At 35.1% G+C, this 11,647-nt stretch overlaps 2 protein-coding genes across 2 annotated transcripts in view; both read right to left on the bottom strand.

Annotated features, from left to right (window-relative positions):
* Positions 1–5,249: 5,249 nt before the first annotated feature.
* Positions 5,250–6,630, bottom strand: LOC144562060 (uncharacterized). Its single transcript, XM_078311190.1, has 3 exons — positions 6,046–6,630; positions 5,463–5,950; positions 5,250–5,381 (listed from the first exon to the last, which is right to left on the bottom strand). Exons 1-3 carry the CDS (start codon positions 6,628–6,630, stop codon positions 5,297–5,299), a joined length of 1,158 nt encoding a protein of 385 aa, XP_078167316.1. The 3' UTR covers positions 5,250–5,296.
* LOC144562064 (large ribosomal subunit protein eL42z/eL42y) overlaps positions 6,618–11,647 on the bottom strand; it is a 78,648-nt gene continuing 73,618 nt past the window's right edge. Inside the window, exon 5 of the mRNA XM_078311197.1 lies at positions 6,618–6,628. Coding sequence (XP_078167323.1) covers position 6,628 — 1 coding nt within the window. The 3' untranslated portion in view covers positions 6,618–6,627. The remainder of the gene's footprint in view (positions 6,629–11,647) is intronic.

The following is an 11,647-nucleotide window of genomic DNA, read 5'->3' as shown; positions in this document are numbered from 1 at the left end:
TTTTCAATTCAGGCAAGATCTGTTATGGTCCGTCTGATCCGAAACAAAACAGACCAGATTAAAAGCTCCATATGGAACGACTCTGCAGAGGATACTATTCCGAGCATTTATTGGCTGGTCAAAATTGCTGGGAAAAAATAAGTGGAAAAGAGGAAAATTTAAGGTTAAATCAAATACATGTACATACCATGCCGAGCATTTACTGGCTTATGAAGTTATGATGCAAACATAAAAACATGATCTTTGATTAAAAAAAAAAATTAGTATAGAAAAACCATATTTGGAAGCCATATTTTTCTTAAATGTAATGAATGAAAATATTTTTGGGACGCGGTGGGTGGGGGATTTTCGGATCCAAAGTGAAAAGGAAGGCAGCTGATATTTGCTGAAATGGATTGGATTGGAGCCTTGCAAGTTGGAAGTAGGAAAATTTTCTAACAGGGGAGCATTCAGTGTATTCAATTATCAAAATGCGATGGGATTACTTGGGGCTGGTAAAATTGGGCTCCCATCGGTGAGCCCATTAATTAAAATATATGGTGCTGTCAAAATTGGGTCTCCATTGTGATGGAGTTTAATTTGGGCCGGCATATTCCTATTGGACCAGCTAAATTAAAAGCATTTGGACTGGCTAGATTACATGGCATTATTAAATTTGAACAACTGCCTGGATTTCTCCTTGATGACGTTATCAAAAGCACATAAACAACAATTCGATTTTTTTTTTTTTTTGTAATCTCAGATGTGTAAAATTATTATTACATCTATAAAATAATATTAAATTAAATTCACAATTTAACTAAATGAGCCGAATCTTTTATATATATGCCATTTTTGTGAAAAAAAAAGGAAAAAGAAAAGAGCAATGGAAACCAGCTTGTTGATTTGGTAGCATGTATGATTCAGTTAAGCAGATTCAAAAGTTTTTTGTATGATTTACTATTTAGTTATTCTATAATCACCATTATTTATCCAGCCAGAGATTCAGTTTTTCTATGCATCCATATGTATTATTCATTAACTAGTATCGTGCCCGTACATTATAACAGAATATATTATACAATTGAATAGAATATGAAGAGACATTTTTATTTGACATTCATACAAAATTAAAAAAAAATTCAAATGAAAATAAAAGAGCCAGATGAAAAAAAAATTCAAATAATAAATAACAATAAAACAAACAACAACAAATAAAAAAAATCAAATATTACATGAAAAAAAATCTTGAAATATCATTGCAATTTAATATATAATTTTCTCCACAAGCAAGACAAGTCATTAAACGATTTAGAGGAGAAATAATATGTAACGAAACAAAATTGGAAAAATGTGATTAAATGATTTAAATAAGGATTTTCTCTACGATGGAAATTATTTTAACAATGAAAATTTCTCTACATATCATTTTTCTAAACGAAAGTTCTAGATATTTTTTTTATTTTCTCTCTAGATCGGAAATATATGATTGTTCCTATCAACATAAGATCTGTTATTCATATATTCACAAGATATAGTAGCCCTAAACAAAATATGGAAATATATGATTGTTTCAATTTTCACTGTCAAAACTATAGAAGAATAAGAGAAATGAAATGGAGAAATAAGTTAATTGAAAGAATCGAAAAAATAAGGAAACATATTGATAGCAAGCTTCTAAATAGCTAGTGTGCCCCCTTTTTGTTTTATGTTTAGCTTGCAAACCAATTCATGTACTCCCTCTGAACCTCAGTCACCACTGCATTAATCTTCTTATTTTTTGTGAATACTCTTCTACATCTTTCTTGTCAAATTACAAATGTTGTTGAGAGTTGTATTTTTTCTGATGACCACATGCTCATATCTAATTATTGCATTACAATAGTCCTCTTGCAGTATATAGCGACTCTGTGGCAGCTCTAATGGAACTTGCAATTTTCTCTGGACCAGCTTTGCATACTCACAATGCATGAATAGATGTTGTGCTGTTTTCTCTTATGCTCTGCAAATATAGCATATGTTCGATATAACCCATCCCTTTCTTCTTAGATTGTCAAGTACCGTTAGAACTTTATTTCTCAACATTAACCACGTAAAACTGTGACTCTTGTCGGCGCCTCTAATTTCCAAATGACTAGAATATGCAGTTTGATTGTCAGTCCTTCTATCATGGCCATATAGAAAGATTTCACCAAAATAGAGATGGACTAACGATGAAGAAAACACACCAAAATTGATCAAATCAAAATTTTTTTTTGCTCAGAGAATTAGAATCTGAACTGAACTAAACAAATTTGTAAAGTAAATAAAAAAAGCCAAGTAATAGACCTGTATATTATGGTGTACCAGGTTAAATGAAAACAGGTTATTAAAATCAATTTGAAGACAATAATATATAAAAAAAAAAATGCTATTTGCTTTGCTTGTTGTATGTAAATTGATTTGAACAAAAACAGTCAAATCAATTTAAAAAAAAAAACTGTTATTCATGCACACACCACATACTTGCAAGCATAGTGTTTTGACAATATTATCTGAAATAAAAGAATAAATAAATATTATCGTTGTAAAAAGTACAAGGAAAAATGAATTCTATAGATGGTGTATAGAAATTTTTTACTAGTTCAATGAGGTTAGACTCGTATACAAGATGGGCGCAGTCAATGGGCAATTTATAAAGAAATATTGTGTGCTTTTTATCTCACATTTGGATGAGCAAACATTACCCACGGGGCTCCTGTTGCAGAGAGAGAGAGAGAGAGGGCGAGGGGGATTAGGGAGAGAAGATTTTTATTTTTTTTAATAAAGGGTAAAATTGGTAATTTATAAATTTAAAATGAGTTTTAATAGAAAAATAAAAGAATTGGGTAAATTTGTGAGTTTTCAAACTTTAGAAGGGTAAATATGTTATTATAAATTTTAGAGGGGGAAATATGTAATTTCAAAGTTTTTGAGGGGGATACATGAAATTCCCCTTTTTTTTGGGAAAATTTCTACTATATCCATGCAAATTTTTAAAATAGCCAATTTTCTCATAAAAACATCATAATATCCAAAATTCTCATAAAAACTCAATTTTCTTCCTTCTATCCCCTTCTAATTATGTAACCCTTTATTTAATTATTTTAGAATCTAAATTGACCAATTTGTCCTTTAAATTTAACTGGAGGTGTCCTTTTTTCTTTTAATTGTCTTCTTCATCCTCCTCCCTTCTATTTCACGCCTAATTATTTTGTTTCTCTCTTCCTCTGTACGGAACCCACTGTTGAATTGATCTAATCCAGATAACGGATGCCATTGACTAACGCAGGACATAGATTGTTCTTCCTCTCCCTTGTACTTAATCCATTAGCTAGGTTTATATATTTTGAAAAGAAATTTGTCACACCAAACTTCTTGAATTTGACTTTTCGAAATAAATCATGAAACCTGAAACGATTAGCATGAAGCATAGTCTGCGAGGATTTGAAGCAAAAATTAATGGATCACTAGTGATTATGATTATAGGAAACGAAATAATCAAATTGGCACACATATATAACAAAACCTGTGATTAATGGAACAAATCAAACGATTATAGTGATCTGACAAATTGAACAAGTAAATTCAAACGATTTTTGGAATAAATCAAAAAGTCAAATTCATGAAGCATGGTCATAAATTCAAACGATTAGAATGAAGCATGGCCATAAATTCATGAAGCATGGTCTGACAAATTCACTAAGCATGCTTCATAAATCAAAATATTTTAGTACAGGAAGCCTAAAAATAAATCATTGTACATCCTCTGAAGTCCAATTGGAGCTTAATTGAGCCTTAATCGGATCAAATTTAAGCAAAAAGAACATTGGAGTTGGTGAGGTGACTGAGGCAACAGATGGGTCTTGTGCCAAGAAAGGCACGAGGGAGGATGAGAGAGAGAGAGATACGGGAAAGGTATTTCCTTGCTCTGGGGTGTCAACTAATCGCCAAAATCTTGCACCCGAAGGAGGAAGAAACTAGACGTGAAGAATTCAATTTCTTAGAGCATCTATATCTCTGAAACTATTAGAGTTTCTAATCTGACGTGACAGTTTCTAATTCAGTTTCAGGGATGTGGGAGAGTTTCTTATTTAGAAACTATGCAGGAAAATTTATTATTAAGAAACTGTTTATAAATTCAATGTTGGCCAAATGATTGGCTCAAATTGTTTCTCCTTTTTAATTTGTTGCTAGCGTGGCTTGATAGAAACTTTAAAATAAGTTTCAGGGATGTGAGAGTTAGAAACTTTAAAGACCATAATTTCTAAAAAATAGTTAATAGTTATTTAGAAATATTTTTGAATTTTAGGGATGTAGATGCTCTTATTAGATCTCTTCTAAATTCAATCATGTTGTAGGTTTAATGGACGACTCCAGTTCAAATTCAAGGGCATTTTAGTTAGCTTAATTTTTAAAATAATTAAATAAAATATTAACTAATTAAAAGGGGATAAAAATAAAAAAGTTAAAATTTTATGAGAATATTGGATATTATGGTATTGTGATGAGAATATTGGCTATTTCAAATATTTTTAGAGAAATTTGGATATATACCCATCACAACTTCTTTAATTGGATATTTACCCATCCAAAATTAAAAATTAGATATTTCCCCATCTAAACATCATCTATTTATTAATATACCCATTTTCAATTTTTCTCAATAAAAAAGGTAAATCATTATTAATAAAATATTTAAGAGACTATTTTGCCCTTCAAAGAATACTGTACAGAACCTCCCTTCAAAGAATACTGTACCCGTATTATTTTGCCCTTCAAAGAAAATGTACAGGATCTCCCTTCAAAGAATACTGTACGCACACACAAACAAACAATTTCAATCCCAAGAAACATGCAGATCTATCGTCTCTTCAAATAATTCCACACAAAGAAAGAAAAGAACAAATAACTAAACTAATCAATCGCAGTTGATGCTAAATCCAAAACTGTACCTGTACCAATGAAACATGTTCTTCAACCTTGCTGGTACAGTTAGTTGCCAAAAATACCCTTCTTAGCACAACTAACAAATCAACCCACTGGCACTCGATACCAAAATACCATATTACCATATATATATTACCAAATGAAAGCATATCAGAATGAACAATTTTGCAATATACCCATAATTTTGCTATATTACCATAATTTTGCCATATTACTAAATATCTATTACCAAAAACATATTACCAATGATATATGCTATATATCATTTACAAAAACGGATGAATATGTTAGCACCCTTACAAAAACGGGTGAATATATTAGCACCCCTAACAAAATACTAGACTAAAGCTTATATATTTTCTTTTTCAAGAATCTTGAAAATAGTTGACGGACATGCCTTCTTCTTTGGTTGTGTAGCACCAATGTTAGCATTCCTACAAAAAAGTTGAAAAAATTACTCGTGCTAAATTTAAAAGTTTTAAAATTAACTTTTGATCAATAAATTAAAGTACAACCTTTTCCTGTTTGATCCACTTGAGCTATCTTCATTATCTTGTGAAGGAACGGCATTTTTACATGTGTTCCTGTAATGACCATACAAACCACATCGTGTACACTTGTGGGACCTCTTTGTCGGTTCATCCCACGCCTTTATACGACTACTCTTTCTTGGCCTCCCCACTGGCCTTTTTAGTATTGGAGGGAGCATCTTGTAACCAAGTTCATATTTCATCCATTTATCTTTACTTGGCATTGGAGCAATTCCATTAGAATAAGTTGTCTTCAAACGAGTCACCGTGAAATACGAATCAACATAATCTTCCCACCGTGCATTCCTAATTGAGGCAATGAGTGATGCCGCATGAACACAGGGAACACCCTTCACTTGCCATGCTCTACAAGAACATCTTCGTTCCTCTAAATTCACTTCCCATCTTAATCCATTTTTTGTTACCTCAGCCAAAACCTCACTGCTTCTATGGACACTATAGGTATTCAACCCCTAAAAAAAGAGTGATTTAGATATGTACCCATCATAAATAACATAAAAAAGAGTAATTTAGATATGTACAAATTATATGTAGCAAGTAATATTACCCGAGAAATCAATTTTATGTAGTCCAACACCTTAGGTACAATCGAGCCCTTCCAATTCCGCACAATTCTTCTTCTTTCATTAAACCTCACCATTATCCTTTGTCGTATGGCATCTATCAAATCTATAATTGGCTTGTGTCTCTCTTCAGAAATCCAACTGTTGAATACTTCGGCAATATTGTTGGTTAGATAATCACACTTTGATATTGTTCCAAATTTGCTCCTACTCCACAACTTGGTATGCTCCTTATTAAGAAATTCCATCGCTGCTGGACAATTAGCATCTATTTCAGCTATTAAATCATCAAAGTGTGATTGGGAGTATGTCCGTGCAGCTCCCCATAGTCCAAATTTAAAAAGGTCACCACGAAATTTCTTCTTGAAGTTGCTAAAAAGGTGTCTCATGCATTCTCTATGTTCAGCTAATGGGTATACATTCTCGATGGCATTTTGTAACCCCTTTTGCATGTCAGATGATATAACAAGACCCTCTGGCATTCCTATTGCTTCGTGTAATAATCTTAGAAACCATTCCCATGATTCCTCACTTTCATTCTCCATAACAGCAAATGCAACAGGAAACATCCAATTATTTCCATCAATTGCCGTGGCAGCAGCAAGCACTCCTTTCCATTTGGCTTTCAAGTGACAAGCATCAAGGCTTATATAGGGTCTACATCCCATGAGAAATCCAGTTGTACAGGGCTCGAGAGCCACAAAGAACCGTTGGAAATGACGATTATTACCATCAGGAGGTTCGGTATTCAGTTCAACAACACTTCCAGGATTTCTTTCTCTCAACTCCTTTCTTAATGCTCCTGCTTGAACAAAAGAATCCTTCCAATTTCCATATATTGCCCCAATTGCTAATTCTTTTCCTTCCCAAACCCTATGGTATGGTACCGATACGCCAAATTTTGATTCTAATCTTTGTTTTAAAACCTTTGTTGTTATATCTCCTTCCTTTCTGAGATCATTAATAATTCTCTCTGATACCCATCCTTGTGTTGCATGCTTATTACCACACTTATTAATCCCATAACATGTGTGTTTCTCTTGCAATGTTCTGACTACAAAACTTACCTTATCTTCTGCCACAGTAGCATGAATCCTCCAACTACAATGAGGATTTGCACAATTTGCTGTCACTCGTGTCGGTTCACTCTTACTTAAATGATACTCAAAATCATTAATAATGGCATAGTGATTTAAAGCTGTCCTAAATGCTACAACACCTGGGTACTTGGCACCTACCTCCATTTTAGGGTCATTCTTATCATACAAGAAGAATTCTCCCTCGTAAGCAGATTCATTCGCATCATCAGTCTCATCTCCATCGCTGCTATTGCGACTATGATAACTCTCTTCGCTGTGACAATAATCTGACCATTCTTCATAATTGTCACACCCCGCGGCCACGGGTAGTAACAGTCCCCCGCCGTAAGCATACAACGCCGTGTATGCTTACAAGGCTAATCACAATTTAAACCAAACAACACGCAATTCAAAACGAGTTTCTAATATAAAATCAGAGTACACAGTCTGGACAGTAAATAGTACAATATAAGTATCTCCTCCGGATACCAACCACGAGGCCTACCCTAAATCTATACAACAAAAACACATCTAGGGTCGTATACTGGTAAGCTACTAAGGCCTACTACTCTCGTGCCTCTCCGGAATCCGTCGCACCAGTACCTGTAACATAACGGGGAAGGTGGGGGTGAGAATAAATTCTCAGTGCGAAAATTTGCCACATTTGAATTATTGGACTTGCAATCAAACTCTATATTCAAAGATGAAACCCAAACAATAACAATGCAACAGTTATATAAGAAACATAAATAACAGAATGCCACTACTCGACAACAGTTAATCAACCTGAAACACAGTTTACGGAATTTACAATATGGATTTCAAACACAACATATATTTTGGCTTAACTCGATTCTTAACTCAGTTCAATTGGGCTTGTAGCAATTACAAATGTTCTCTCGAGCTGAACCGTTATCAAACCCACATCTGTAGGGTTACAGACGCCTACAGATGGCCAACCGCTGGACCCTTTATCAGACACCCATCTGCAATTGCTGTTTGGCTTAACCATTTCCTAAGGTCCGGTTACAAGTCACCAATACAGGTCAACTTGACACAATGCAACACACGGAAATCAAAGTTACCTATACAGGTCAACTTTGCTTAATCTCAACAAATATATTTATCAAAGCCACACATATAGGTCAGTCTCGCAAAATCATAACAGGTCAACGCATAAGTCAGTAGCGTCACCTCATCCAGCCGCCTAAACAGGTCGGTCTGGCAAATTCTCACAGGTCAACGCATAAGTCAGCAGCGTCACCTCATCCAGCCACCTAAACAGGTCGGTCTGGCAAATTCGAACAGGTCAACGCATAAGTCAGCAGCGTCACCTTATCCAGCCACCTAAACAGGTCGGCCTGGCAAATTCGTAAACACAGGTCAACGGATAGGTCACCGTCACCTTATCCAGCCACCTAAACAGGTCGGTCTGGCAGATTCATTCACATCAAGGACAATTAATAGAACTAATCAAATAATAACCATACCAACATGCCAAGTAATCTTAACCAAACAATTCAAATCATTCTCAGTTATGCAAGAATCAATCTACAGCATGAATTCCAAAATATGCAACAATTAATCATTCAACATGACAAACGAATAAACAGTTTAATTCCTGAAAATAAAGTATCAAACAAGTCCAAGAATCCCGCACCTGTTTGACGAGCGTACCGCTTAAGCTAAGGATCGGACGTCTCGTATGGTCTCGCAAGTTCTTGCTCGACCGAGCCTACACCTATATCATACGTATACTTGGTTTAATTCGGGTTCAGTGGTCTATACGTTTACTTAGGGCTTGTACAGTCCTAAATCAGTTCTCATGGTTTGGTATCGATTCTTTTCGGTTCCTCCTTTCTTACCAAAATCTCACCAAACGGTACACAATTCCTTCTAGGCCCTCTAGCCTTATACTATGTCACTTTGGTAACCATCAATCACCGCTTTACTACTTTGGTTCTCGGTTCATTTCAATTTACCGTTTGGTTAACCCTAATTTGGTCAAGATCTCAAATCAGTCGTTAAATGTTCTAGAAATTCACGATCAGGAGGCAACCCTACCGATTACAAGTCTAATTGGTCGGGTTAAGCAAATCAAATCACGATTAGGCCAACTTTCAATTTTGGCACGAAACCCTAGAAATCAGATTTCATAAATCGGAAGAAATCGGGAAAAAGAATGACAAACAAACTAGTAAGAAGTGTAGAGGAACTAGTCCTCGAGCAATTCGAGCACAAATCTCGGGTTTAAAACGAGAATCCGAGAAATCGAGAAAATTCGAGGTTTCGAAAGTAAAAAGGAGAGAAAGAAATACCAAATAGAAGGGTTCTGAGAGATCCTCGGCTGCTTTCTCGGTTTCAAACTCGATTTCTCGCAACAATCGGGAGTCTGGAAGAACCGGAAACTCACGGGATCTTTTCCTTCTCTCTTAACCGAAAATAACTTAGAAATGGGGATAATGGTGAAGTGAGAGAGAGAGAAGGTTTAATTTGGGTTTTAGGGTTAAAATTATCCTGAATGCGGATTAGCCAATCCGCACTGCGGGTTACCTAATCCGCACTCGAGACTTAGTCGGTTGTCAGCCGAATCCAGGAAAAGTCCGAGCCTACTGCGGATGAACCTGATCCGCACTGCGGTTCAACCTCATCCGCACTCACTACTTAGCCGATTTCAGGAAAATTCAGTGCAATACAGAAATTCATGAGTGCGGCTAAACTAATCCGCACTGCGGATCCCTCACCCGCACTCACTACTTAGTCATATTTTTGTCAAAATTCCAGAAAAATCCTGAGCCACTGCGGATGAGGTTGATCCGCACTGCGGTCAATCTAATCCGCACTGAGCCCATAAGGTTCCGAAATCTCGAAATTTCGACGCGGTTTCAATTCACAATTAACTTACTTATTTAGGGAAACCTTAATTAAGGTTTAAACTTCCATTTTATTAACACAATTTATCGGTTCTTCCTTTTAAATCATTTCAATTTAATTGTAAAAATTTCGTAACGTAACAATAATTCTCTTGTTCGCCAATATCAGGACCTTCATCTTCCCCAATTATGTCCCTTTCAATCGGCTTATCTAGAGTCGCATATATCACAACCTCCTTCTCCTCCTCATGCATAGTAAGCATCAACCGGTAACTTTCTTCATCCTCCAGATGAATAAATGATTGTTTGACAATACGATTATCTAAGAAACATAGTTTTGGATTATCATCCTCGTGATAGAGTCGGCTCACATCATCTAACAACTCTATGAAACTAGAAGAATTCTCCTCAAAATACAAGGTCTTTTGTTTGCCATAACAATACTTCTCCTTTTTTCCCTTGTTGATTGGTTTAAATTGCCCACCGTATTTAACTTTAAACTTGTAGCGTGATGAGTTTATGCTGGAAAAGAAAAAAAAAATTATGTAAGTTTGCTTTGCATCTCAACTCTATAATTTTCAAAAAAACCCTCTTCAGAAGAAGATATGTCATTTGATTACTAAAGCTTTAAAAAAACACATCTATTTATACCAACTAACTTTGAATACCAAACACAATCTAATACAAACTTGACAAAGAACTTCACAATCTGTCTGGCAATTGAAAATCAAAATTCCAAAATTCAGTTTTTTTTTTTTATGCATATTTTTGTTGCCTCCACAGATAAATTAGACATAAACATATGTAATTAGGCCATATTCTGGAACAATCTCGAAAGCTAGTCCATAGATAAATTAATCATACTATATTTACCAGTACATCATATAAAGGCCGGTTCGACTAATATCAGTGTCACAAAGCACTGTACGTTAATTATAATATTTCAAAACATGCTCTACAAATACATAAGTATACAACTTCTTACGAATCTAAATTTATTGATATCTGTTTCCAAGGCTTTATTCTCCAAATCATAGTTTATAATTTTACATACCTTGAACAATCGACCATCACATGTGTTCTCTTTCTCACCGACTTCAACTTCTTACGAGGTGTTGCGTCTTGGTTGCTCAAAACATTGATGGACTGATCAGTATTAGAATTTATAATCAACGAAAAAAATGGATCAATACTGTTCCAATCTTCCTCCATTGCAAACAATTTTTGTGAAAGGAAGAAGAAAGGGTAAAATTGGATGGAAGGGGAAGGCTTGCCTCTGACGGAGGAGGGTTGCGAGGGTGGAAGAGTATCGCGCAGGAAGAGAAAGGGTGAGGCAGGACGGAGAATTGCACGAGATGGAGGGTTTGCGTGGGATGGAGGGGCGCGCGCACTGGGAGAGGAAGGGTCGATCAGAAGAATAGCGGGAGATGGAAAGTGAAGCAGGTTTTAGCGCTCAATTTTTTGAAGGGCAAAATAGTCTCTTAAATATTTTATTAATAATGATTTACCTTTTTTATTGAGAAAAATTGAAAATGGGTATATTAATAAATAGATGATGTTTAGATGGGGAAATATCTAATTTTTAATTTTGGATGGGTAAATATCCAATTAAAGAAGTTGTGATGGGTATATAT

The sequence above is a fragment of the Carex rostrata genome, chromosome 11 (genome assembly GCF_964058835.1).
Source record: "Carex rostrata chromosome 11, lpCarRost1.2, whole genome shotgun sequence".
Classification (NCBI taxonomy): Eukaryota; Viridiplantae; Streptophyta; class Magnoliopsida; order Poales; family Cyperaceae; genus Carex; species Carex rostrata.
The sequence above is the reverse complement of the archived record's forward strand: the minus strand, read 5'-3'. Positions and strand labels throughout refer to the sequence as shown.

Bases quoted from the DNA above. Each gene is read 5' to 3' on its own strand.
- LOC144562060 (XM_078311190.1), bottom strand. From the start codon at position 6,630: ATGTTTCCTGTTGCATTTGCTGTTATGGAGAATGAAAGTGAGGAATCA. The intron at 5,951-6,045 runs GTAATATTACTT...CTCTTTTTTTAG, and splicing joins ACATAAAATTGATTTCTCGG to GGGTTGAATACCTATAGTGT. The intron at 5,382-5,462 runs GTTGTACTTTAA...ACTTTTTTGTAG, and splicing joins AGTGGATCAAACAGGAAAAG to GAATGCTAACATTGGTGCTA.